At 47.5% G+C, this 27934-nt stretch overlaps 1 protein-coding gene across 1 annotated transcript; it reads right to left on the bottom strand.

Annotated features, from left to right (window-relative positions):
* Positions 1–13: 13 nt before the first annotated feature.
* Positions 14–27579, bottom strand: B4GALT1 (beta-1,4-galactosyltransferase 1). The gene is made up of 6 exons (XM_083883878.1): positions 27291–27579; positions 14441–14676; positions 7193–7380; positions 5519–5641; positions 3900–4004; positions 14–3318 (listed from the first exon to the last, which is right to left on the bottom strand). The coding sequence occupies exons 1-6, from the start codon at positions 27562–27564 to the stop codon at positions 3183–3185; spliced, it is 1062 nt and encodes a 353-aa protein (XP_083740004.1). The 5' UTR covers positions 27565–27579; the 3' UTR covers positions 14–3182.
* Between the last annotated feature and the right edge of the window lie 355 nt (positions 27580–27934).

Raw genomic sequence — 27934 nt, 5'->3', positions numbered from 1 at the left:
TTTTATTTGACATCAATAGTAAAGAAGGAACATTGGATTATACATCCCCTGATATATAAATGGTAAGAATGCAAAAGCAAAACCATCTACAGGAAACCCAAAAGCAGTCCAGTATACAAGTAGCATCCTAGGGAAAAGCAGCATATCAGGACCCTCCCTCATGCTAACAAGGAGTCAGTCATCCAAAAAAATCCAAGCATTAGCATCTCCTTTGAAGCTGTGTCTTCTGGGTTTCAACCCTTAGTTACAATTAGCATCACTTGGAGTGTTTTCACCAGTAGGGGAGAGGAGAAAACACCACCCGCCATAGGACACAGTCCAAATTGACTTCTGTGCAACATAACTGTTTGTAGATGTGGCCCCTGAAAATCCCAGGGAGAGAAATTTCATGGCCAGGTCGAGTCAAGAGCATTTAATGATTTTGAGTGATACAGTTTACATAGAGACAATGAAATCTAGAAATCACAGATCAGCACCAAAGGCAACATGAGCTACACAAGGTGGCTCCAGTTCTTTACACGGCTTGTGACTTCAGCAGTGGAAGAGAAACTGTGCAGCAGCTTCTTGCACTGCTAGTATCTCTCTGCTGAAAAGGGTTTTCAAGTTTCCTGATTTTCCAGTTTCCATTTCTTCCCTCTTTTAAGGCACATGTTGTAGAAAGCATTGATCGCAACAGCCAGAAACAAGCGCTCATCCCACTTCCATGGCATCGAGTCATTTCGGTATACAGCCAAACAATGAGTTGTTGCACTAACTTTTTTCTAACTGTCAAAGAGTCTCACTGCAAGGAATGCTGCTAGTGTCTCTCCCACCCACCTGGCAGCAGGCAGACACCTCTACAGCTGAAGGTCCCAACTCTTCAACTTAAAAAAGGCTTGGCACAAAATTGAGGTTCTCTTTGCAAAGGCATGGCATTTTCTACTGCAGCTTTGATAAATTTTTGGTTATTTGCTGCTAACTGTGGGAGTGGGGCCCTCCTTCTGAGGCAGCTTTGAAAAAAAAATTAAAATAGTCCTCTCCTGTGTCTCCATTACTGCTACAGACTACACCCATGCCAGTGTTTTACTGGGAGACGTTTGACCTGATTTCTGTAAAACACATGTTCCTCTTGCATCTTGAAGACTTGGAGCCTGATCTGCCCTAAGGACTACTGCATTGTATTTTTTTTTTTTTTATGCAACAATAAGCACAAAGGGTAAGCACTTAGCCATAAGCCTCCTTCCTCTTCCTTGTGCTTTGCTCCTGCTCCATGCAAGCCCATCTTTCCTCAGCTCCCACCATGACTGGAGCAGCAAGTCTAGCCAGAAAAAGCTTTGAACCAAAGCAGGTGAAGACTTTTCCAAAGTGAGACTGAAAAGATATCTAGTAATTTAGAGTCTCTATGCATCCTGTGAGCCACTGCTGGCCTAAGAAGAAATGCACTGTTCCCTGGTCCCTGCAGGATCCCACCCCTGCAGTGCAAGGGTTCAGCAAAAAAAGTAACAAAAAACCCCAAACTAAACCAAACAAAGGGAGGAAGAAAAAAAAAAAAAAAAAAAAAAAAAAAAAAAAAAAAAAAAAAGGCAGTGCTGAAGATGATCCCCAATACAACAAGTGTCCCTGATTTTAACAACCTTCAGCACAGGCCAAGGAAGTGCAAATTGCTGTGGTCAGAGCTGGTGGCAAAGTACTCACCAGAAGGAATTCAGTTCTCAGTTCTAGCTAAGAGCTTTAAATCACTTAAACCAGCTCCCTGGGAGTCAGCGCTTGAGGCTTTAACACAGGATCAAGGGGAGGAAAAGCAGGATCTGTACAAGTGGTGCCCTGACAGTACTGCAGAATGTGCATGCCCCTCAAGCCTGAGACAATCAGAAGGGAGGTTCTGGATGGAGGACACACATTGCAAACAGGCTTTATGCAAAGAAAAATTGTTTGGATGTCAGCCCTGCTGTGTATATCTCAGCACCGCAGGAGATTTAATAGACAAATACGCAGAGCAAACAAAATACATGGCTTATATATAATGACACACATAAAAAGCCAACTAGAAAGATAAAGGAGGCTTTGAATCATATCCTATTACACTGCACCCTACTTTAATCTGGTGTTAAATTTACTGCTTATGGTACACAAATTACTTTTAAAAGTTATTAAAATGTTACAACAACAACAACAAAAGTAATAAAATATTTCAAGTTTTATGCACAACCTTGCAAGAGAAAAGTTTGGTTTTAGGAAGCTTCAGACAACACTTAAATAGTGTGGTAACTTCCTACTACTGCTAACAAGTGTTAGCAAATTTTAAGGCCATAATTTATTTGTGCAATTAAATTAATCTTTATTTCATGAAAAAAACCCAAACCAACACCACAAACCCACCCCTCTCTGCACTCCTCCACCCCCCCCAAAAAAATCCTAGGTGGTGTTGCACTGAAGTAAAAAATCCCTATCATATCCAAAAGTAAGGTTATTTGAAGGCAGCAGGTTTTAGAGAATTAATCTGTGTAGCTCCCACCCTATCAGGAAGCTTACCCACAAATTTTGGCAAACTGTCTCTCTACTCACTCAAAGCCTCCTTTGAGACTAAAAGAAATAATGACACTCATTGAAACTAGACTTGATTGTTCAACACCTGCTTTGCACATAGAGGAGATGTTTGTTTTGGTCACTATGAGAAAAAAGTTGTGTTATGCTGTCTCCATTAAAAAAATAATCTAATGCAAAGCGTAAACTTGGACAATTTTAGCAGCATTTTACAGTCCTTCATAAAGTAAAACCAGGAATGAATTAAAAAGAATGCCTGAACATACCTCATTCAAAATACCAAAATAGCATGTGCATTAACTGTTGATACATCACAGTCATGATCAGAAAAAATTGAGTCCAGCAATTAACTCAGCATGGGGAGTACTGCAGCAAATAGATCAGATTCAACATTTTCTGGCAAAATAACTATTTACAACTCGTATATACAGCTTCTGGACTTAAAAAACAATGGAGAGCTAGAAAGTTGTGTAAAGTCAAGTTTGAAATTAAAAAAGAAATTAAAAAGCAGTTGTCCAACCAATTTGGAGATACTTTGGCATGCCAAAAGAGGCCCTTTTTTTGGTTCATTGCAACTGTTATAAAACCAGCACGCGTAATTCATCAGTGAGGCCACATATCCTGGGCAATATAGGCAAGTCCCTGTTGTGTCTCTGATGTTAGCTATTGGGGGAGCCAATATCCACTGTGATCTTTGTGTACAGAGGGTACTTGTCAGCTCTTAACACCTTGTAGGATAGTGTATTTAAGCCATCAGAATTCATTGTCTCCCGTGTGTGAGCAATTCGGTCAAACCTGCAGGAGGGGAAGAAAAAAAGTGGGGGAGAGGGTGGAAACAACAAAGAAAGAAGAGGAAAAAAAAAATAAACAATCTGATTTTTGCATACCTCTCTTGAAACATCAGCATCGCAGGTGTTTCAAGAAAAACCTGAGTATCAGTGCTATAAACTCCCGGATTTGGCCACCCTGAGCAGTGGGCCAGTGCATCCCTAAAGGGTCAAATTTTAGCTAGAAAGAAGCAGCCAAGCTTTTAAATCACACAGGTAGGTCCTTTTCCAGCTCTGCACTGGAGCAGAGGTTTATACCCCAAAGCTGGAAACAATATCTCGGAATCTAATTTTCTGTGTTTAAGAAATAAAGAGAGAGGAGAGGCCTTTATGCCATAGTGCAATGTTGGGGAAAATGTCTACAATCAGATAAACTGGCAAGGGGAAGGTGTCAGCTTACGGAGCAGGAGCAGAGAGCTCAGTCAGGGAGGAGATGGCTGCAGCCTTTTCAGAATCTACCTCTGTGCCCGGCAAAGAGAAAGCCAAGCAGTCGGAGCAGCAAGGGCAGGAGGCACCCCTAAACCTGCTGTGGGACAGGGTAAGACACACCTCTCAGGGTTGGGTTCGTTCTTCCTGTCCCGGGAATGCCGGATCATTCTGCACTTCCCAATGACCGCATCCGGGCGGGATATCCCCATGCCTTTAAAAACCAGCCTGTAGAAAGCAAGAACATTAAACACCCAAAGGATGTGGGATGCTCTGCCACACCTTCCACAAATAACCACTGGTTTCACCTACTTTTTTTCTTTTTTCGGGGAGATGTTACTAATGCACTTCCAAGCTTACCAACACAAGGAAGGAAAGCCAGTCCTCTCCCACACAGACACTTTATCTATGGTGCGGAGTAGAGACCTCCCCCTGCCAACACCAAGATTATTCACCACACCCTCATTTACACCTCCATCTCCTCCAAACAACATCCAACACCCACATTAACCCTGCTCCAGGCTGTAGACTAGAATTTGAGCGGGAGTCATCTAGTTTTTAACCCATCTGGACAGGAGCCAAAAAAGCACTTATTTTTTGTGAAATGAAAGCTGCAGTGCTGGGAGGAATCAAAATGAATGGCGGTGAAGCAGCATAAAGGAGACACATGGTCAGAGCCAAAGTAGTCCCAGCTGCGACCTACTAGGTGATGGGCAGCCCCTCTTTGTTTGCATGCTCTCTACAAAGCACCTGTAGTTTGTTTTTTTTTTCTTCCATGGATATCAGCAATGAAAAAGTACTTGATTTCTTCTTTGCCTCTCCCTTTTCACTTCTGTGTAGCATCTTCTGTTCCTCAAAACCTGAGTGCCCCAAAAAGTGCCACCTTGCTCTAAATGCCCTACTGGAAAGCTGTCCCTCTCTTAGTTTTTTTAACAGAAGTGCAAAACCTCAGAAAGGTAATTTTTTGTGTGTTTTTTGGAAGACCCTTGCCCAGAAGAGCTCACAAACCCCAGAGAAAAGATCACAGAGAAGTTTTGTCACCAAGAAACATGAAGAGGTCTTCCAAATACAAGCCCCTCATGGTGATTTCTCTCAGTGCATCCTGTGGATATGTAGCATATATAAGGTAGCATAACCCCATGTTCATCCTTTGCCCTGGTCTTCCCAGCCTGTGAGAACACCTTCCTCCTCTCCTGCAGTTCTGAGCCTTGCTCAGCTTCCTACCAGTCAAGCTCATGTGGCTCACAGCATAATACAGAGCTGCTTACAGCCTGACAAACGGAGCTTTCCTAGGAACAAAGAGATCTGCGATAAGGCTGCAGACCCAAACAAATCTTGGGCTGCACTGGGCAAGGTGGGTCAAGGTCATCCACCTTCAGCTGCATGTCCTGAATCCCCTTCTCTGAGCCAATACTGGGAGACCCAGAAGAACACTGCTCCAGCCAGTTCAGTGGTGTGGATGCTGGTGAGGCTACAGGGAGAATGAACAATGGCATCCGGAGGGGGCAGGGGTGTGACTTTTCCAGCTAGACCCCCTTCCCACTGCACCTTGGGAGCTGAGAAATAGGGTGCTAGCACCCAGCAGGAACATGCTCTCACTGAGCCAGGAGGTTGCCCACAGACCACCTTCACCTCCTGCCTGGAGAGACCCCATGTCCCCCCACACTCACTGAGAGCAGCAGGTCTGTGTTCATCCCCACCCTGGATACACCCCAGGGTGCCAAGGAGGAAGAATTATTTACCTGTTATAAATGTCATCATCTTCACCACCCCAGCCCCAGTAATTGTTTGGGAACCCATTGATCTTTGTGAACTGCTCTTTGCTCAGGGCAGACACACCTCCAAAATACTGATTGTAAGGCAACCTGGAAGCAGAGAAAAAAGCACATTGGAGAAGAGATGCCAGCCAAGGGGCAGCCTGCCTACCCTCACCCAGCCCACACACAGCCAGCACCCGCTGCAAGGCACCTTCCTGCCACAGGAAGCAGCCATGAGTTGCTGTACCCTGGACTCAGCTGAGAGAGGGAACTGGTGGGCTCAGTCCCAAATATGAGAAGCAGCTGCAGCCTTTTACTAAGCAGTACACTGTCCTCAAAGGACAGGCTGAAATGTGTTATCACCTCACCAAAGGTGATGTGAACGCCACAGGAGTATCAAGAGCTCAGACAGACATTGGATGTGCCACAGAGCCTTCTCCTCCTGCAGCTCTACCACTCACCTCCACACTCCTCCATGACCCAAGAGGAAGCCTGCAGCCCAAAACTGAGCTGGCAGTGTGATCTTGCACACAGAAGGCCAACCAGCTCCCACTTGAAATGGGACAATTCCCCAGGAAATTGGAGGCGGATGAAACCCAGATCCAGAGCATAAGGAGAGGGTCCACACAGGGATCACCACGACCTAATACAGACTTGTCTCTACTTTAACAAGTAGAGGAATCCTCAGGGCCATGCATTTCTGTTTTAAGTTTCACCTCAGTGCAAGAATGGCAGCTCCTGTAGTGCCAGTGGCAGTCCTGCTGAAGCAAGGCTTAGGTCTGGAGTGGAGACTTGTAGGGACCCTGCCAACACCACCACTGCTATAGCTTTAGCACTACTGGCCACCAGAGGGTCATGGCCAGTCTTCACTTTATAGATGAGCTTTTGAACTCCTCCTTGGGGCTGAGGGATAAGGAAAAAAAAAAAAAAACCAACCCAAAAAAACCCAACCCAAACCCCCCCCCCAAAAACCACCAACCTCCCCCCCCCAAAAAAACCAAAACAACAACAACAACAACAACAACAACAACAACAACAACAAAAAAAAAAAAAAAAAAAAAAAAAAAAAAAAAAAAAAAAAAAAAACCCACACCAGAAAGGAAAAGCAAAAAAGCAAGACACATTTTTGTTCAGAACAGCTTGCTGAACCCAAATATATGCTGCTAGAGATTTCACTCTGTGCTGCTCTTACGTACCAGGGCAGGTGTCTAAGTGGCATAAAACCAAACAGCCAAAAATTTTTGTCTTGCTCTTAAAATAGTCTGATGCAGTTTTTTAAAGCTGCACATAATTCTCACTGTGTGAGAGGGTCTCACTTTTCAGACTGGGTGGAAACATTAGCTGTCTTCCACCTTCCAGACTGAAACACAAGAAGGGATATGTGGGCATCTGAAAAATGAAGGCTGCTTAGCTCTTCCTCACCCTATATTTCATCTTCCAGGGGATGTGAATTTTAATAAACTGCTCAGTGGCATTTCTCCGCCTTCCTCCTCCCCTGCAGCCACCCACTCCCTGCAGGGTGGTGCATGTTAAGACAGGCTTTTGGGAAAGATGCTTTCCCATGCTTTCAGTGGTGGGCGGGGATGTGTAACACTGCGCCTCCCCTGCTGGGCTGGCAGTGGTGTTAGGAAAAAGATGCCACTCCGAAAGGTGTCTCACCGAAATCCAAATTTATCCATGGATACAGAGAGGTGCCGTGGCTGGCTGTAACATTTGTAGGTGTTCCTGTCATCCATTGGGATGAGGTCTACATCACTAAACACAAAGCAATCATAGTCATACTCCTTCAAGGCCTCTGCAAATCCAATATTCAGCAGTTTAGCACGGTTAAATTCTTCTTCTCCATCCTAATTTAAAAACAAATAAAAACAGTTAAGTGACTTAAATTTGACAGTTGATATCAGTAGTTTCTTACCTGTTGCCAGACGCTGGTGTTGCTGCAGAGGGTTAACATGCCCTGATGGACTGAGCTCGAGCCCAAGCACTGTCCTTGCAGCACCCATGGCATGTTTGCCACAGACCTCTGTGAGCCCAAATACTGCCTGCAGGACAGTGACACCTGGGACAGCCACAAACCACGGGGACAGGAAAAATGGCTAAGGAAAGGCTGGATCTAGCTCAGCTCCCATCTCTTGGTGGGAGCTCCCAAGAGGGCAGGTTTGATATGATACTAAGCAGTCCTTATGTTCCACTCCATGCACAGGCATTTGAGGATTGAATTTTTTTACACAGGGCAAGCAGGTGGGGCTTCCTGGAGCGGCAGAGAAAAGCAAAAAGAGGTGAGCTCCTCTGGAAGAGGGACTCTTGCTAGAGAGGGAAACACTGGCAGTGCCTTAGCTTACAGCCATGACAAGGACCATGGACCAAAACCTTGCTGTGGCCAAAATTTCAGCACCCTCCTCCTAAGCTCTGCCACAACATGGGTGTGAGACTGTGGCACAGCCACTGCTGAGCAACGTGTGATCACACGCCAGACCTGATTTGCAAAGCACAAGACGGCACCAGGAGCCAAGGTCTGAAGTTCTGCTGCTCACCTCTGACCCTCTGCCAAGCCCTCAGCAGCCACAAAGGAAGAGGAGCAGGATGCTCCCTGGGCCCTAAGAAGCAGGTTCAGCATGTGGCTGCAACACACAGCCTTGGTTACTGCATGGCATGAGCTGCTTTCTGAATGGGCTACAGCTCAAGAGATGGATGCTGCCACTGCTGTGGTGGCACATCCCCTTCTGTGGTGCTCTTCTACCACTGTTCATCTGTCCTGGGGTGGAGGCCTCGATGGGAAAATGAAATCAGGATGGCTCTCACCATGACAGGAAGGACTTGAAAAGAGCTGATACTACAGCAGGGCATACTTACCCCAGAGCAAGCACAGCTAATAAAGGGACTGGCAGAGAGCAAGGCAGGAAAATCTCCACTTTCCTCCCCAAGCAATGTAGCACCTGAAGAGAACTTGTTTGGCCTTTTTCAGGCAAAAACATTTCAAAAGCACATGTGGACTTGAGCGCAAGTACAGGCTCGCAAATTACTGAGTACTTTTGAAAAGCTAAAAGATCATATCCAAAACCAAGAATACTTGTGGTTTGAGAGTAAGGATTTCCAATTGAAGACCCCACTCTGCAGCAGCAGCTTCAAACTCAAACCCTGTACAAGGGAACAGAGAAGGTAGAAAGAAACTCATAGGGCATGGCTCAAAGAGACTGAAGGTTTTTGCCAGCCTGGAACCCAAGACTGCCAAATCCATTCTACCTTTAGTCCTCCACACTCTCTGAGCACTGTCAAGACAAAAGACTCCCCTAATGTGCAAGTCATCCTTCCACCCTGCACTACCCACACCCAACTTGGGATGCAAATCAAGGATGATTAAAATACTGTGCCCAAAGTGAAGCAGCTTAAAATACCGCATTCTCTGTCACAGCTTTACCTAGTTAATAAACAATCACTTTGGTAACTGTTTAATCCAGACTGGTTAATAGATCTGCTGCTGAAGAGCCAATGCAGGTTCTTGAAACAGCCCCAAGTATACTCCAAATGAAGGTTTTAAAATGCAAGTGTCAAACCAAAGTTTTCAAAAGCATTCTTCACCTGCCTTGGGCATAAATGACTTCACAGGGAGGAGTAAGCTGTCATGGAAGAGGATCTGAGCAAATTCTCAGCATCCTCACCCAAAACAAAAGGGTTCACACAATAATAGGGTGGTGGGTGGACGATCACCATCATGCATAAAGCAAGAAAACTCGAGTGAAAACTTGAGTAAAGAAAATGAAGGCAAGTGGAACAAAGAGACTGAGGAGAGGAAGCGGCTGAGGTCATGATATTGGAGGGTTTTCTTCCCCCAGCAAAGGGTGCTGCCCAGGCCTAGCTGCCCAGCACTCCCCAGGTCACACAGCATGAAATCCAAACTTGGCTCCAAGGTTCTGAGGGGTACTTGTCCTGGCGCTGGTGCAAAGTGCAATGTGCTCACACCTCAAAGCAACTGCTGGGGCCAGTCTAGGAGAGTGACCTCATTTCATATCCTTTGGCTGCTCTTTTCCTAATGAAATTCAAGGCAAAGGGCACCTCACATCCATTTTGTTACCACCAGAGCCTCAGCTGTAATTAACCAGTGCCTTCGGGTAGCCTCTTAACTCTTCTGGGTGTAACAGTGCTACAAAGAGCTGTGTTTTTAAACCTATCCCCAAAAAACCTCAAAGCACAGAGAGTTTTGCACCAAGAGCATACAGGACCCTTCCTGACACCTCACCCACAGGACCCTGGCAGAGCTCACACTGGATCCCTGTGCATGGAGAGGGACAGGATACAAGGCAAACACTCCATGCGGGCATTGCCACTCTCCTCCCAAATGGCCACACAACTTCACACTCTGGCATCCAGAAGACTAGGAAGAAGGGAATCACAACCTATATAAAAAAACAAAGAACCCTCTTCAAGCCATTTTTTAGTAACTTTACAGTGAGCATGTAGCTCATGCAACAAACTTTGCAAAGCTGTTATCAACTGTGACTGCCTTGAGGGCAGGAGGGTGGTTTTCTGTCTAGAAGGTATGTGGGGCTTTAACATAATGTATTGGAACAAAACAAAAGACTGACAAGAGGTTTTGCTTTTTGCAGAAGCTCTGTTTCTCTACCTAAGGCAATGTGGAAGCACCAGCGTGCTTGCAGTATCTCAGATTCCAATCTCTCAAAACTCACATGCATGCTGCAGACTGCCATCTTGGACTGATCCCTGACATTTTGGAAAAATGACCAAACAACAAACCAGAGCTGTGAAAACCTCCTTCTAGGTCAGCACAGAGGGCAGTACCCACCACTGACCCCTGAGAAAGTGGGTAAAGCACAACTGGAAAAACCTCCATCCCTCACCTCTGCCTGGTAGCCTGTCATCCTATGAATGCTGTTACTTGTCACAAAGAAATGGATTAGTTTGCACTTGCTTGGACAGAGAAGCATTAGCCTGAAGAGCAAGGCAGTGCACAGAGGACTGCTAGTTTGACAATACAGTCAAGCTCTAGACATAGCTTCTATGCTTTCTTAGGCTCTCAGACAGAAAGTATGTAGTCCAAGCACATTTTTGCTATTTTCTTTTTCCTGACATTTTTTTCCCCAATGTTCTCTTGTCCTGAAACTTAACCCACATCTGAGTTCAGTGCTGGCACCCAGCAACTGCTTCTGGCTCCTGAATTAACTCTCTCTGTCACTCCCAGAACAAATTGCTGCCTCAATCCTGCAAGGTCTGACACTCCTGCTTGCATCTGGAGGTGAATGATCAGCCTGAGCAGAACAGAACAACATCCAGGCTTTTTTACTTCTCATCCCTTACCTCACCTGAATCTGGTTCGCTCAGCCAGACCTGGCAAAGGAGGATTCTTTTATTTTTTTCCCATGCTAGACAGAAAAAAATTGAGGTTTTTGGAATCATTACTCAAACTAAAGGGATTGCAAACCAGCAAGAAGCCACACGTCCTGACTTTGTTCTGCCTCCCACATCTATACAGGAGGCAGCTCTGTGATTCCTCCTGCAGATAGCACAGATGAAATGTGGCCGCATCTCTTTCACTTGAATCGTACACTCATCAGATCTCGGGGTGGTAATGGTGAGGATATATGTTTCTGGCCAACAAGGAGAGAGCCATCACCTACAGTGGGAACCTGCTAGCTACATCAGGGATACACGGCGACAGCCTGAACTACACACTCAGTGTCCACGGGAAAGTCTTTCCTCCAGTGGACTTGACCAGGTAGGAACAAACTTCCAGAGCCATAAAGAGATATCAGAGATACTTGGGTGTTTCTCTGTCCCAGAGTGTTTTGAGGCCTGGGCAGTGGGAGAAAGCAGCCACAGTGGAAACCTGCCTCCCCTGCCACTGCAAAGATAAGCAGGAGCTGAGTACAATTCCCTCCTTTGCCCACACACCTGATACCCCCTGCAAAGTAACACAAATAAGAGTGATGCCCCAACCACTCCACACTCACACCTCTCTGGGAAACTGCTACCAAAACACTACAAATAGCACCAGGGGCCAGTGGAAAATGGTTGAGAAACTGCCCAGTTTTCAGGGAATTGGCTAAGTCTTCCCTTTCCCAAACTTGCCATGGGCATTTGCATGGGCTGAAATGCAGTGAGATTAATTTCTAGACCTGAGCATCTGCATGGCAGTGGCCACAGGTGCGGGAGAATGCCAGGATAATGGTGGGAGTGAGCAAGGCTGAGACACTGGAAATTTGTCACCTGTGTGGCATCAATGGGCGCTGCCTGGCCGCATGTCCTCACCTCAGATATACCTCAAAAATCCTCCCATGACTCTTCCACACACCAGGTTTTGGTTTTTCTAGGCATGGAGTGTCCAAGGTGAAACATAATACATTATTTTCCACTGGCTCCTGTTACATGCCAGATATTTTAGACATCATCCCCCTGACTTCAGCCAAGTCCTACTCAGAGGCATTCAGGCACACAAGAACAGCATGGTGGAGACACACTGGACTCGTGACAGAAACACATTGCGCTGAAAGGAAGAAGTTTGACATTACCAGTGCAGCAGTAGCAGGGCTCAGCACTCCTCTTTCTTTCTATGAGATGCGGAGCACAGAAGAGCATGTAGGCAGCGTGTAAGAACCAGATCACACAGTAATTCTCCTTGCTTCAGTGATTGCTTTGATATAGACAGGATTAACAAGTAAAGGTAATATTTCCCCACTAGAAGGAAAAATAAAATAAAAAAAAAAAGGAGGGCAGATGCAAAGGGAAGAATAGACAAGAAAAAGAGAAAAGCAAATGTCAAGACAGCAGAGAAATAAGACTGTTTTCCTACTGTACTTATGGAAGAATTAATACATTTTCTGCATCTCTCTCTATTCAGTGCTCCCACTCACCCTTGGGAGATGCATCCAGTGGGTTTACTGACGACTCCACTTCTTCCAGACAGAGGTTATTAGAGGCATGCAGAAAGAGGCTGTTTATTTTACAAATCAAGTAGTCTTACTTGCTAACCTGTATCTGCTGGATGTGGCCGGGGCATATATATATCCTATGTACTGCATTTCACTCTCACTCAAACAAAACCAAGAGATGCACCTGAGAAAAAGCATTTGTTTCAAAAACTTCTGTGAGAGTTAACTGTAAGCACACAGCCCTAGTGCTGGAGAACAGGGCCACAGAAGAGAAGTAGCTGGCAACACAGGGCAATGCAAGCCAACATGCACCATCGCAGCAGCAGCAAGGACTCCAACCAGGCTTCACACACTGCCTGCCTTCAGGGGCACCAGCACTGCTTTCCTCACCCTGGAACACCACCAATGGGGGCACACCACCCCCAGCTGCACTGCCAGCTCTTCACAATGGAGATGGGTGCTCTCCCACAAGCGATGCCCCAGACCACATGCAGGCATCTCTCACAGCTGGCAGGTGACTACACCTGCCTGGGAAAGCAGGACCACTGCTGGAAGCCATACCACACTCTGGCTTCCGAGCAGCGTTCAGTGCAGGGAGGCATTATCCTGCCACCTGCAGCCCTGGCCAGCAGGGCCCACAGCTCAGCCAGCCCCACAGCACGGGCAGCTGGCAGCTGGCATGGGAAAATGCTGCACCTGCAAGCAAACGCAGCCCCAAGGACAGAGGGCTGCAGCTGGCCCTGTGCTGCGGCACCGCAACGGCACCAGCTGCTCCTCCTGTTACACAGGAAGGGCCTCCTTACAGGGCTTAATTTTAGGGCATGGCATGCCAGTCACAGAAATGCCTTGTGATCTCAGCAGTGTGGCTGCCAGGGCACAGCAACAGTCAGATGCAGACACCAAACCATCCTGGCTGCTGTGATGGCAGACTACAGCTAATTCCCCAGAAATCTCTTTTGTCCTGATCTCTGGCACCCCAGAAATGGGCAAAGTAAGAGAAATTATAGTAATGGAGTATCAGTTTTCTCTCTCAAGATAAGTCTCCCCCTACTTTCATGTCTGTGAACTGAATTCATTGCTTGTGTGACCATTTTAAATATTCATGGTGTTTGATATGCCCAAACACATCAGCTGATCCGAGCAGTTTAAGGAGTTAGTACTTATAGAAGCATGTTATTTCATCTCAGTTCTTACTGAGCTGAAAAAACTGGATAAAAATACATACTCAAGAGAGAAACTGCAGTGGAATTGTCCAGAAGGTGGTCTCTGCTGGGGCTCTCAGAACTACATCTGCCCTTTCACCCAGCAGCCTGTACAAATGTCTGGACATTTTAAGCCTTTCCAAGGGCAAACAACACTCACTTACTTAAACACCATTATGTTATAAATTAAGACAGCTTGTCTTGAGTGAAATGTGCATTTTTATGCCTTTCTTTTTTTTAAAGGCAGATTGAAGGCCACCAGATATCAAGGAGAAAAAGCCTCAAAACCAAAAACTCCAAGAACTTCCCCATGATTGGTTGTTTCTTTTCTATTCCCCTGAAGACAACCACTTACCTGCCCCACTGCACAGCTTTTTTTTCTCCATCCTGACTTTGTGCACTAACATGAACAGAAGGTGCTTGATAAAGTGAAATCCTACACTTATGGCACATCTACTACCAAACTAGGCATTAATACCAACTTGTCACCTTAAAAATCTCTGCATGCCATTCCCGCAGCAGTTGGTAAAAAAGACATTTGGAAAGATAATTAATTGGGTTGTGCTATTAGGAATTCTTTCCTCCTCACTGCGTGGTTTCTTTAAGCAGAAGCTCTTAAGAGTAAATAGTATCAGAGCAGAAGTGGGGATCTCAGGTTTTCCATCAAGAGCATTGAAGCAAAATTTTTCTTCCTTTTTTTAAGCAAACTTATTCCTGCCTGACAGCCTACTGCTTTTCAAAGAAAAGCAACCATTCCTCTATTTTAAGAGGCACAGACACTGTTGTGACAGCTGTATAAAGACTTGTCTCTAGCATCTTACCTGGTTGATAACATATACTCCATAATCTAGTTGCTGCCTTTGGAGTATTGGGTGCAGGTAAAAGAGCCAGTACTTCAGGTGCTCCTCTCGGTTTCTGAATGGGATGATTATTGCTACTTTCTGAAGTGCTATACAGTCCTTTGGAGCAAAACGACCTCCTGTTTTGACCTCTGGGTTTATTCTTGCCACTTCTTCCAGGTTTACAGGCTGGGAAAACTCCACACGTAGTGAACCCACTGGAAGAGAGGCATAACACAAAGCAAATTAACACACACAATCTATTTCTCTGAGCATACATACTTTACACACATTAGGGTTTTGTGGGAATATACAAGACAGAGTGAGACAGACTTAATTAGGATAGTTGGTTTGATAACCAGGATGCCATGGCAGGAACAAACACAGCTCTGAGATTACAGAAGATCAACCCCCTACAAGAAAGATGTTGTAAATGCATTACTTGTTTGTACGATCTTTTAACCTAATTATTGTAGTGGAATTTATTAGCCTTCCTGAAATGATATATAAGCTTTTGGAAAACCTGAGTAAAATGGAATTCTGATCACTGAATCAGTCTTTCTGTCTCTCCTCAATCGTCAATAGGATTTTGGTTGGGTTTGGTTTTTAAGCAACAGAGCTTTTTGCTCCAACACAATCACATCAGCACTTGGAGATATTGAAGCTTGAACAATCCATACCCAGAGCAACCTCACACCACAAAGTCAGATAAACCCACAAACACTGTGGCCTCTTGGTATCCCAATGGAGTCACTGACACTGAGAGCTTCAAATCCTCCGGTCTGTGTGGCCAACCAAGAGCTGTGCTCCCACTGCCACATGCACTACAAAACCAGTCTGAAGTATTGTTCTCTGGGCTCTCACCCACCTCAGGTAGCCCAAGAGTCAAGTACTTCAAAAATAATTTTGCTCTCCTATGGACAAAATCACCTATGGCTGGTCACATGCAAAGTGAATAAAATCCCGTTTCTTTCATTAGAGATATTTTCAGTGCTCTGTAGACATATCCCTTATTTATTAAAAGTTCTGTACTAGAAATGGTAAAAACCCATGTCCACATTTGCATTGAGGTTGGCAATTCCTGCAGATGGTTTCAAAAGTGGCATATTTTGAAACCACAGAAACAATCTCTGTCAAAACCAGGTTAAAACTGAGAAGTCCAGATGGAGTTCCAGAGAGAGCCCTCTCAAAACAGCCAGGCTGGCCCTTCTATTTGCTTCCAGCTGCTCCAGCACCAATGGAGTGACTCACCACAAAAGACTAAGGCAGGGTCTCTTCTGCTGCCATGTCCTGCTTCCAGCACCACCCAGTCAACAAACCACACCTGGCACATATAAACTCATCTCCTGCTAAAGCCTCTGCAGTAGGGGGATGGAAGCAGGAACAAAGGGGGTACTGAGGATCCCCTGCATAAGGCATAAAGCATGAACCATAAATACCAGTCCGGGGATCACCCCTTAAGGATTTGGCTGCTGTACTCTCCCCTTATTCTCCATTTGGGTGTGCCTGAATGTCCTACTTTGCGAATACTACCACCTCACATTTGTTGCAGAGACCCCCCAGGTCCCCAAGGGGGGGTACACCGCCCTCGGAGAGCCCCTTGAGAAGAAGCACAAGTGACTTACAGAGCTCAAAAAGGCAGCAGCTGTCACAATCAACCTCGTGCATTCAAGAACATATGACTACCAAAAAAAGCAGAAATAATGCTCCAAACTGATGGCTCATTCCCTGGTTAGTCAGAAGAAGCAACTTTCTTCAGAAGAAGAAACAACAAGTTTGGTCGTGCTGCTTCAGTAACCTGTGCTCACTCACACTGCAGAGGACAAGGAGGAGACTGGCCAAGCTGGCAGAAGTGCTCAGTGGCATGCTCAGGGATGCTTTGCTGCATAGCTCCTGCATAGTGACAGGATGCAAAGGGACCTCCTGATCTCTGCATTTTGCACTGGTTAAATTCGTAAGCTTTCCTCTTACACGAGGGGAAGACAGTGATTTCTCAGACTCCAGGGGCACTGGGATCAGTCTGCCCATGCTCCCAGCACTCCAGCAATTCCCAGCTTCACCGCTGACATATATGCCTGGTTCTGCATCTTCCCTGCCCCACAGTACAAGCTGGGCCCTGTGGATGCCTGCCCTGCAGCTGCAGGGCCAGGGCTGAAGCCTCTCTGCTCTGAAGTTCTAAATGTGTCTTGCAGGGAGAGCTCAGAAGGTGCTCTGCAACAGGAGGAAGAGGCAAAAATTGAAGGAACTGTGGAAGGAACATGCAGTGTAATGACTGGGACTGGGGCTCAGTGGTGACAGGATCAGGGGCCGGGCACAGCTACTGTCATGCCTGTGGGACAGGCATCATATCAATGAGGCCAGAGGTGGCAAGAGAGGGAGACAGTACATTGTCTCCTCTGAATTTAGGGACAGCTTCCACACCATGGTGGAGAGCATTTTCCCAAAACAGCCTCTGGCCCCAGCTCACTTGCACACGCACTTCCCCCAGCCAACCCTGTGACCATCAGTGACACCTCCATTAGGAGACTCGCACTCAGAGTTAGGATGATGCTACACTTTTGTGATTTTAAAACAGCAGAGGGCATGGCACTGGGCATGGTTCACCTAACTAGTCACAGCCAGCAAACGGGATTATGTTGGGCATCTGTGCCCAGAGACTTTATTTTCCTATCCTTCTGGCACCTAGTTGCCAGCAGCAGGATCCAGTGGGATGCCGCAGGAAACAGAGGGGCAGAAGCAACACATCCCCTTGTGGGGCCCTGCCAGCCTAGTCCATTGCCAGGCACTGGGTGTGGCTGCTGTCCCATCAAACAAGCCCGTTCCTGTTTGGACAAGCTGGGCTCTGTGTTCCCAGTTCCTGGACTCTTCTCCCAGTTGCTGCTCCCAAGAAGCAACTGCAAGCCCCACCAGACTGGAGAATGCTTTCTGGTTTAACAAACAAAGGTTCTTTTAATGTCTCAAACCCACTCAGAGTAAGGCGGGAGGAAATGAAAGTCTGCCATTTAGGTGAACTTACAGAGGAAATCTCCCACTGGTGACTTGCGAGCTCCAGCTGGGCAAGGACAGCCACAAGCCTTTGGAACTGCAAACGGCATTTTGCTGGCTGGCATCCAGCAGCCCCCTAAGGCGAAACATAGACAACTCATCCTGCCAGCACTCACTCTTGCTTGCCTTATGGAGACTGGAACATTGGCAAGGAAAAGATAGGAGCAGAAAACATATTCATTGCAAAAAACAGCTGCAGAAGGCAGAGATTGAACAGTTTCACAGTCTTGAAGGGCACTGGTGAGAGACAATCTCTACTGCTCCAACCTCCTGCTTAATGAATTGGTTTTAAGGGCAGCACACCTTCTCACAAATTTTCCCTAAGGGATGCAGCCAACATGTAGGTCAGTGAGAAGACCCCACCAGTGTCATCCCTGTGTGGTATAGCAGCCGCTTGTGAGACAGGCTGGACACAAATCACAGTTAATACACTCACCAAATACAAAACCAGAAAAAAGCTGAACAGGCTGTTTTGAAATACAGAATGACTAAAACAAACTTGACTTCATAAAGCCATGTGGTTGACACAAAGCAGCAGCAACATACCACCCACTGCAAACTGACACTTTCAGTTCACTTCCCAAGCAGGACAAGGCTAAAGACAAATCCACAAAAGCACAGGCTTTCCAACTGGTTAATAGAGTCACAGTTCCAGCTACTAATTTTAAATAATTTTCACTGAAATTTGATTACTGGATAGCAAGCAGCCCTAGGGCTGTTGTTTCCCAAGGATGCTGACTCAGGATGTAACCTGCAATGCCAAGAAAACGTGTAAAGTCTGCTGCAAGGGCTGTCCTGCCTGTCAAAACTGTGTCCCTGTCTATGTTTATTAGGTAAACTTTCCAGCTCAATTCACTCCATCTGAATCTTTTCTGATTCTGTTCAAGCTGACTGCCTGACATAGGAGTTGCTGTATATGGAGTGTCTTCTAAAAACAGACAGGCATGACAGCACTGTGTGGACTTGCAACTCTGGTCACCCATGCAGCTCCGGCATCCGCAGGCAGATTCCTGTTGGGTTCAACATCATGAAGTTCCAACAGAGCAGCTTCATGAGCCTCTACTGTGTACTTTTAGCAAAAGAAAACCTCAAAAACATAAATAACCAACTGCAGGAAGCTTGCAAAAGAACACAAAAGCACAGCCTCACATCAAAACATTTCAGAGTTTGTAAAAGGAGGCTTTAGCTGGCAGTAGCAGGGTAAGAGAAAGATACACCAAAGAAAGCCAATCCACTCCTGCTCCTCACCTCTGACCCTTGGAAGCATTTCTGCTCATAGGGAAGATGCACAGGAAAAGCCAGGGGCCATCATGCTACTCACAAACAGGAAGCAGCTTCTCACACAGAGCAAAAAGTAAAGGAGGCTTGCAAAAAACCAAAGGCAGAGCAGTGCCAGAGCCCCAGGAGCCTGTCCCACAGTGCCAGCAATTTTCCCGTCCCCACTTCCCAATGGCCATGCTTGCCACAATGCCTAAACCTCCTGTCACCTGAGGCTGCCAGCACACAGCCTTCCTGGTGCTCATCCTGCTGATCCAAATACGAGGGCCCTTACACAAGCAGCCCAGAATCCACTCAGCCTGATGCTATGAATAGAGAGACTGCTCTTAGCCTCCCCAGACCAAAGCAAGTGATCTAGGGAAGCTCTAAGGAACATTTTCCCAACACTTAGAAGTGTTGGGAAAACTCAGGCAGCAATGTGTTGCAGGGCCAGAAGTGTCCTCATGCATCCCTACAGGGGTCCAGCCAGGACAACACCACACTCCATCCAAGAAGGTGGGAGCAGGTGATACAAAATGGGGCTGCTGCCACAAAGGGCAGCCCTGGGGGCTCAGGAACCCTATTCTTCAGGAGGGCAGTGTGGCCCTGGGAGAAAGAAATAGGAAGGAGGGAAACTAGTCTCTTGGACAGGCCTGAAAAGGGATCCAGCCGTCTGAATCATCCTCCAGAATGCTTCCCTGGGAAAACAAACAAAATCTGCCTGCACGCTTTAAGCCAGGCATCAATCTCAGACATTTAATTTAGTGAAAATTAAAGCAAAAGCAGGTAGCAGCAGTTGGAAAAAGGCTGCCTCCAAACAGAGCCAAAAAGAACATTTCCATCACCCTGGTTGAGAGCTGGGCACTGCTCTCCATCTGCTGAGCTGTGTGCACACCCGCACTGCCACACTCAGACAATCCCCATCCAAAAGAAAAGCTGGAAAAGAGAAGCAGAGCTCGCAAGAGAGGAAAAAAAAACTCAAACAACCCTCTCTTTGCAGGGGCCCAACAGAAAAGGGAAGGAGAGGCCCATCAATCACACCAAGCCTGCCTTGGCTAGGAAAAACAGCTCCACCCCAGACAATGTGAGAGCAAGTTCCCCCACCCCAGGCTGTGAAGCAGGGCTGGACCCCAACCCCACATAGCAGCTCCAAGGCAGGCAGGCAGCTGCATCCCACAGTTCAGCAAAGCAGTGATTTCCTCTTAAGGTCATTAAAATAATTTTAATTATTTTAGAGCTGGGCCAGCAGCTTTTCAGATGGCACCAGACAGACTCAAGTTGTGGCTCAGGCCCATGGTAGGAGGATGGGGCAGCCCCCACACCCCTTGTCCATCTGGGTCACCCAGGCAGCCATGGCATGCAACCCACCAGTCAAAATGGCCAACTGGCTGGCAGCTACTGCCTCTTGCTGCCTGCAGCCATTGCTCCCCTAGGAGAGTTTAAAGAAAAATCTCCTTGGTCTAGAACTATCCTAGTCACAAAAAAACGCCCTCTCAAGGGCTGGATTTCATTTGGCTGATCTACACTTGTGAAGTTGCATACCCCCACAGATGTTAGCTATGCAAGGGAAGCCTGCTACATGGGCTCATCTCCTGTCCTGGGCAGGCACGCACCTGGCATCTGCAACTGTGGACCCTAAAGGGAAACAGGCTGAGGATGCATCACATGTGCTGGCAACATTGGGTCTGCCTAATGAACTCAGCAACTACAGCCAGAGAAAAAAAAATTCTTAACCCAATCCCCAGCACTAACACTAGCACATGGTATCTTTAGAACAAAATAATAATAATAAAAAAGGGAGACAGTCTTGTTGATGGAGGGTACTTCTGGGAGGGAAGCTAAGTCCTCCTTGGTGGCTCAAATGCAGTGCACGCCCACTGAGGTGGCTTTGAACTATCTTCCTTTGAGCCAAGCAATCTGCATGTTATTAGCTCTTCCCACCTGCCTCAAAATTAAATTCCAGGCTCTCTGACAGCAAACTACAAACAAACAAACATGGATCAGAAAAAGGCTGAGTAGCCATCAGCCAGAAACCCCCCACTATGCAGCAGGATGGAATGTGTGGACAGGAGCCCTCCCAGGCCAAGTGGCATCTCAGGCACGTCTCTGCCAGTGGCAGCCCCAAATCATAAGGCAATCAATCCCCACAGCCCCTCTCCCGTGTCCCATCCCATCCTGCCTGTGGCATGTGATTCCAGCACTGCCGTGGGGCTGGGGTGTGTTCCCCAGACAGGTGGGGGAGCGCCAGGTGCCAGGTGGGGTGGAGGTGTGTTTGTGTGGCTGAAACTCTGCCAGGACTTGTGTGCCCCAAATGCAGGGGTTGCTGCTGGTGTCAGGGAGCTCAGGAGGAGGACACTGCATGCCTGAAGAGATGGCTGCTGCTTCATGCGCTGCTCTGGAGCACACGGGTTTGTGGAAACCTATCCCACAAGGCCTCTACAGGGCCACTTCCAGATTCACCAACATAGGTTTGCAGGTAACTTGCCTCTTTGCCCTCAAAGCATGTCCAGTGACACCCCAGTGACAAGTCCAGTCAGGGGAGGTGACAAAAGCCACTCTCTTTGACAAACATCTGCAGAGGCTTGGGGACTGCCCCAGGCTTCCTGTAGTTCAGCTGCAGCTGGAAGCCTGCTGGAAAGGCTATTTGCCATGCCCCTGGCCATGGCCACTGCTCAGTGAAATCAGCACCTGCGTTGCAAATGCAACCCATACCTGGGTCACCAGGCACCTGTCCTTGCAGGCAGGGGCTGCACAAAAGAAAACACTGATCCAGCAGAGACAGGCTGAGCAGCAAGACCATATCCAACTGAGAGAAACAGGAGCAAGCTGAACATTGGCACTGCTCCATCCATGTGCCCCAACACCCCAAATCTTAGGCCCCACCACTACAGTATTGCTGTAGACTGGCTGTTTTTGTCTAAGTCCCAAAACCAAAGCCCCCTTCTGCTCTGCAGAGAAAAGTGTGCAGGAGGGAGGAGAGCAGTGGCTGCAGGATGCTGGCTGGAGAGAAGTGTCCACTGGTGAGGAAAGGAGGTGAGCAGTGGAGCCCAGCACGTCTTGCTTGCTTGTGAGGCCACCAGACATACAGTACCTCCACACTGAGGACTGTGCACCCCCAGCAGCCTGCCCTTTGGAGTGGGGATGGCACTCAAGACAGGGCCAATGTTCCTTATCTGCTGAATGAAGTCAGACTAAGATGCTCCACACCAGAAGAGGAAAGTGAAAGAGCTTAACTGAATTCTGCATCCAAGTGCAGTTTTGGAAGCTGCAAGTTATCAGTCTCTTTCCAAACACAAACTTGGCCCAATTTCTAAAGAAACTAGCTATTGCTTCAGATCAATGCTGGCAAAGAAATAAGCATGTTATAAAACACTACGCGCATGAGACAGAAGACTTTCCTTTTCTCCTCCGTCTGTTATGCTTTGTCCCTGAAACAGCTGCTCTCCAGCACAGCACAGTACCTTTCCAAGTTACTTTGCGAGCCTAATTAACAATCCTTGACCTCCACTTTGACCAGATAAGAGGATGCCAGTGATATTCTCCTCACAAAAACTGCTCCCTGCCTTCCAAGAAAGCCTGTGCTTCAGAGGTATGATGTGCTCCCAGCCACACAGATAGACAGCTATGGAGCTGTCAGTGGTGTTGCCAGGATCACACGTCTGCTCCCTGCCAAACATCTTAAGTATATTCTTCAGAGAAGTTTAACCATTTTTCAAATCCTCTTTTAAAGCCAAGAAAGATTAAATTTAAACAAACTACTTCACATGTTATCTCCCCCTTCCCTTGCCCTCTTCATGCTCTTCTCTGAGTTTCTGTTTTACTTTTTTTAAAAAAAGCAGTAGAGGGACACAGCACAACCCCAGCTTGTGTCTAGGCAAAGCAATGTCTCCATCACACAGGCAAGCAGGAAGGAGCAGAGTCCAGCTATATTAAAAAAAAAAAACAACTTTTAAAAAAGGCAGGTCCAGATGAGAGAGGAAAAGGATATGCTCCATGTAAAACAAATGTTTTCTCCACTGCCTGGTATTGCAAGTGACCCCACAGATTCAGAGGCCTCCAATTCCTGGGGTAGAAAGTCCCCACAGCAAGATGAGAGCCTATGACTGCAGGTGGGCAATATATTAGCATGACCAGATCCCAGGCATGCCAAACCTACCAAATCCCTCCAGCTCTGTCAGCACTAGAAGTCTTCCTAAAAAATGGTGAGCTTAGCATCTCTTAGGTTTTCACCCTCTTGCCCCAGTTTTGTCCTGCTAGGATTCTGCCACTGGTAAAACATCTTCTACCCCTGCCCAGACAACATCCACATAATATACAGAGCCTCAAACTACATTATTTATTAATTCAATCTCAGGCAGCACATAACTTCTAAACACTTCTGTAATACAGACACTAAGCATCGCTGCTGATTTTACAGGCTACCTCAAAGCATCAGAAAACCCTCACCACTTATCTTCAGCATCAGCAGTTTAGAGCACCTGCTTGTACCGACTACATAGGCATCAGAAGCAGTGTATTGAAGAAACAGACTGTGTAATAGGTATGCCCAAGATCCCCTAGCAGAAGGACTTGGGGGTACTGGCTGACAAGAAGCTGGACATGACCCAGCCATGGGCACTCCCAGCCCAGAAAGCCAAACGTGTCCTGGGCTGCATCCAGAGCAGTGTGGGCAGCAGGGGAGGGAGGGGATTCTGCCCCTCTGCTCTGCCCTGGTGAGGCCCCACCTGGAGCCCTGCACCCAGCTCTGGGGTCCCAACACAGGAAAGACATGGAACTGCTGGAGTGAGTCCAGAGGAGGCCATCAAGATGATCAGAGGGATGGTGCACTTTCCCTATGAAGGCAGGCTGAGAGAGTTGGGGACTGTCCAGCTTGGAAAGGACAAGGCTCTAGGGAGAAAACAAAGCTGAAGAGGGACTTTTGACAAGATAGTGACAGGACAAGGGGAAATGGCTTTTAAGTGCAGCAGGTTTAGATTAGATGTTAGGAAAAAATTCTTTACTGTGAGTTGTGAGGTACTGGAACAGTTGCCCAGGGAAGTTTTGGATGCCCCATTCCTGGAAGTGTTTGTTCAGGGCCAAGTCAGATGGGGCTCTGAACAACCTGGTCTAGGTAAAGGTGTTCATGCCCACACCAGAGAGTCAGGATTAGATGATCTTTAAGGTCCCTTCCAATCAATTCTATGGTATCCCAGGAAACAGACATTTTTAAACCTTAGTGAAAAGGAGTACCTCTCTAGTGGTTTGTACTTTGGACAATCCACTGGTTCATACATTAACCTACACTTCTGTTTGTCAGCATCAACATCTGTTAGTTACTAGTGTAGGGAGTTTTCTAATCTGGGTATGAAAAGCTATTAAGACAGACACGTGACTGCAATATTTAGTACACCTGGGTGAACTTTCCCAGAAGACCTTCATGGCGAAAAGGGCAAAAGCACATCTTTTATGTTTGCCATCCCAGCCACACTTGGTGTCTAAATGGGGGTTAGAATTGGCTAGGAGACAGCTGTACTCTAAAATAATCTCCATAAACACACGCACTCAGCTGGGCAGGACTTGAAAATGACATCCCTGAAATACAGATAAGCCTGTCTATGAAATTCTGCTTTGCAGACTTCTGGCTGCTTCAAAATGAGCTCTTTTGGAAAGGGATCTTTCAAAAGAATTTGACCCTTTATGCACACCCTCCTTTTAAACCAACAGGCCTGTAACTACCCAAACACTAAAATACAAAAATGACATGGAAATGGTAGAAGAAACACATTTGATTGTTTTGAAAGTGCTTAGACCAACACACATACTACTTCTAGAGCACAATCTTTTACTAAAAAAAACAAAACCAAAACCAATACCACAGTACTGTTCTGCGTCTCCTAAAGAATGTAATAATTTGGGGAATGGACACCTGCAGGAAACACCTGGTTTTACTTGCTTTTGGGTCCTCAGAAAAACCAGAATTTCTTCAAATTCTTGAAATTTTACTGCATCAAGCAAGTTCTGCTTCCTGACACCCCCGTTCAAGATACTCATTGGCATGCAGCTCTAAACTGGAGCATAAATCCAAAATGCTTATATTACCTTGTATTAAAGAATTTCATCGCTTTTAAGGACTTTCAGCTCAAAGCTCAATTGTAGTATTACCCCGGTCCTGACTTATTCTTTTAAATTATAAATAATAACAAGTGAACCATAAAAGCACATTTAAAATTTGGCAGCTTCTTGTAAGAGATTAAACCTCATTCAGCTAATGCATTTGTTGCAGAGCCAGACAGCAGGGACTGTAAACTACTCTCTAAAGACTGCTAGGAAGAAAACTGTGGGCCTCTGAAATGAATACCTGGCTATTTTACCATTCAAAAAGCTTGAGCAGTTCAGTCACACATATCCTGTGTGAGTCATCACATGCTTCCCAACAACGATGGGGGAGGGGCAGGCAGGAAATTAAAACCCCCAGAATTATGTATGTTACAAATAAATGTCGGTGTATTGAGAAAATTGAGTTATTGGAGCTACCTGTTCCCATCAAAGCACTTCTCCATGGCTTTGGGAATACAGGATGGTTCTTTAGGAATCACAGTTTGGTTCCTGCTTTTTATGTTCATACTGATAAGTGAGTTTTGAGCTCATAAAAGAGTATTTCTGAGTTCTGGGTGGGGAAACTACATGTCAGAAATGCCCAAGAAGTGCACACCCGCTATTCCTCATGGAGGAAGATGCCTTAGAGACACATGAAATACTGATCAGGGCAGCCTCAGTTCTGACCAACATGTGAGGCATGATGCAATTGTTTAACAAATGCTGTTTGCTACCAAAATCTGAAAAGAACAGAGGAAAAAAAAAAAAAAAAAAAAAAAAAAAAGAACAAAAAAAGAACAAACAATTTCTCACCCACATGCTGGCTATAAATCTCGATGCTGTGATGGTGCCAGGCTGCGTGTGACTGCACTACTTCACAAGTACTGAAGGTAACACAGATAGAAAACCTTCTCCTACTATATTGTAATGAGCTACTTCTTCCATGGCCCTGTAGCTCGCTTGATCATCTGCAACCACTGCCTGTAGCCTCATACCACCTTTGGCAGATCCAGTGAACTGCACTGAAGATACTGCAAAGATGATTTAGAACATCTTAAACAATCTTTCAGCAACTAACTCCAATACTACTTTGAATCTTGGGTTCAGTAAGAGCATTTTTCTAAACTTCAAGCATTTCCAAAGCACATGACTTACTCCTGACAGGATCAGACTAAGTTCGAGACCATTCAAAGCAAGTGCAGATTCATAAAGGGTTCCCACATCCACTCTGAGGACAGGCTTGCACAGCCACTTTCAACATAAGTGATGTAGAGGAAAGAAGTCAAAGATAGGAATCAAAAACAACACAAAAAACACAGGACAGTTTCTTCTTCGTGACCTCAAAACCACCTTCCTAAAATAACAAACCAGTCATTTGTAACTCGGATGCATTAATCCATAAACAGCTGACCAGCAAGCACCAAGAGAAACGATGAATTTTTTTTGTTGGTTTTGTAAAGTGAAAACCACAGGTAGCTTCTCTGAAGTCTCTTCCCCTGTTGTGATCTCTGGTAACAGAGGTAGGTACCTATGCTAAAATGGCACACTTGGTGGATGAGGAAGATTACCCCCAGGTTCAGTGGCCAGGCTACTGTCAACTGGGATGCCAGCAGGTCATGGTACCGTACCTACAACCGTACCTACAGCACAGGAGGGTCTGCTCAAGGAGCAGCAGTTACAAGCAGCAACTTGGGTGAGACGTTTTCTTTTTAAAGGGACGAAAAAATCTGAAGTTGCCCTTGTCCCCAGCTCTGTTCTGTGACAAAGCCAGCAGATCAAAAATAGGTCCAGGTCATCATGTAGTAAAAATGAGACTACCAGCAGGCTGTAAACCCCTCAAGATCCTGCCAGCATGCCAGCACCCAAGCAGTCGTGGAAAAAGCCTATGGGGAGCACAGCTCCAGCAGACAAAACACACGCCAGGCTGCCACGTATCACAATACTGCATCACAGGACCAAATACGACCAGTGGAAAGCGCCATTGGGATACAACTGTACTCATGACTCTGCCTCACAGACCATTTTAAGCCCGTACCGCTCATTCAGCAGGTCCGCGGACACAGAAAGGCTGCGAAAAGCCCGCACAGCCCAAAAAGACCTCCTGAGCCTTCCTGTGGCATTACGCAAGAACAGCATTTCGGGTAGAGTTCCCAGAGGAAATTACCCAACTTCGACGACAGGCAGACAGAAACCCAGCCGGGCGGGGTGGGAGCGCTTCCCGAGGCGCGGGGGCTCCGCCGGCCGCTCCCGTGCCTGCGGCAGCATCCGCGCCGCGCTCCCCGGGGATTCTCCCACAATGCCCTCCGCGGCGCGGGCGGGAGCCGCTGTCACTGCGGGCCGCGGGAAGAGGCGCCGCGGGGGCACCGGGGCCCGGCCCGGCCTCCTCCCCGCGGCACCCCCGGGCGGCGGAGTCTGCCCGCCCGTCCCCCCGACAGCCCGCCGGGCCGGCACTCACCGAGCAGCGGGGAGGGCTCGGGGCAGGGGCCCGGCCGCGGCGGCACGGCGGGCGGGGAGCGAGGCCGGGCGGCGGGCGGCGAGGGGCGGGGGAGCGGCAGCGAGAGGTTGGCGGGCGGCGGGCGGCGCGGCGGCGGCTCCAGGCTGCCCGGCGGCCCCAGGGCGCTGCCCGCCAGGTAGTAGAGCAGCGTGGCGGAGAGGTGGAGGGCGCAGAAGACGACGAGGAGGCGGCAGGCCCGCTGCAGCGAGGTGCCGGGCAGCGACGGCTCCTTCATGCCGCTGCGCTGGCGGGGAGCGCAGCCCGCCCCGCGCCGCGCCGCCGACCGGGACGGGGACGGGGCGGGGGCGGTGCTGGCTCCGCCCGCGGGGGGCGGCCCCGAGCCCCGAGCCCCGCCCGCCTCCGCCGGGGAGAACGCCGGCTACCCGCCCTCGCCATCGCCCGCCCGGGCCGGCCTCCCGCCCCTGTCCCCCCAGCCCCGGGAGGGCGGCACCGCTGCTCCGGCCGGTCGCTGTGCGCGCCCCCGCCTCGGCCGGCTCTCCCGTACAGTGCCCGCTGGCGGCTGGCCGGAACGGCACGCTGTACAGCCCCCAGAAGCAGAGGGTGTAAGCAGCAGCCGGGGCAGCGAGGGCTATGTTTGTCCCCAT

The sequence above is a fragment of the Zosterops lateralis genome (assembly GCF_965231275.1).
Source record: "Zosterops lateralis genome assembly, chromosome: Z".
In the NCBI taxonomy this organism is placed as follows: domain Eukaryota; kingdom Metazoa; phylum Chordata; class Aves; order Passeriformes; family Zosteropidae; genus Zosterops; species Zosterops lateralis.
This window is presented reverse-complemented; position numbering and strand designations above follow the sequence as displayed.

Bases quoted from the DNA above. Each gene is read 5' to 3' on its own strand.
- B4GALT1 (XM_083883878.1), bottom strand. From the start codon at position 27,564: ATGAAGGAGCCGTCGCTGCCCGGCACCTCGCTGCAGCGGGCCTGCCGC. The intron at 14,677-27,290 runs GTGAGTGCCGGC...CCTCTCTTCCAG, and splicing joins CGAGCCCTCCCCGCTGCTCG to TGGGTTCACTACGTGTGGAG. The intron at 5,642-7,192 runs GTGAGACACCTT...CTCTGCTTCCAG, and splicing joins ATGGATAAATTTGGATTTCG to GTTGCCTTACAATCAGTATT.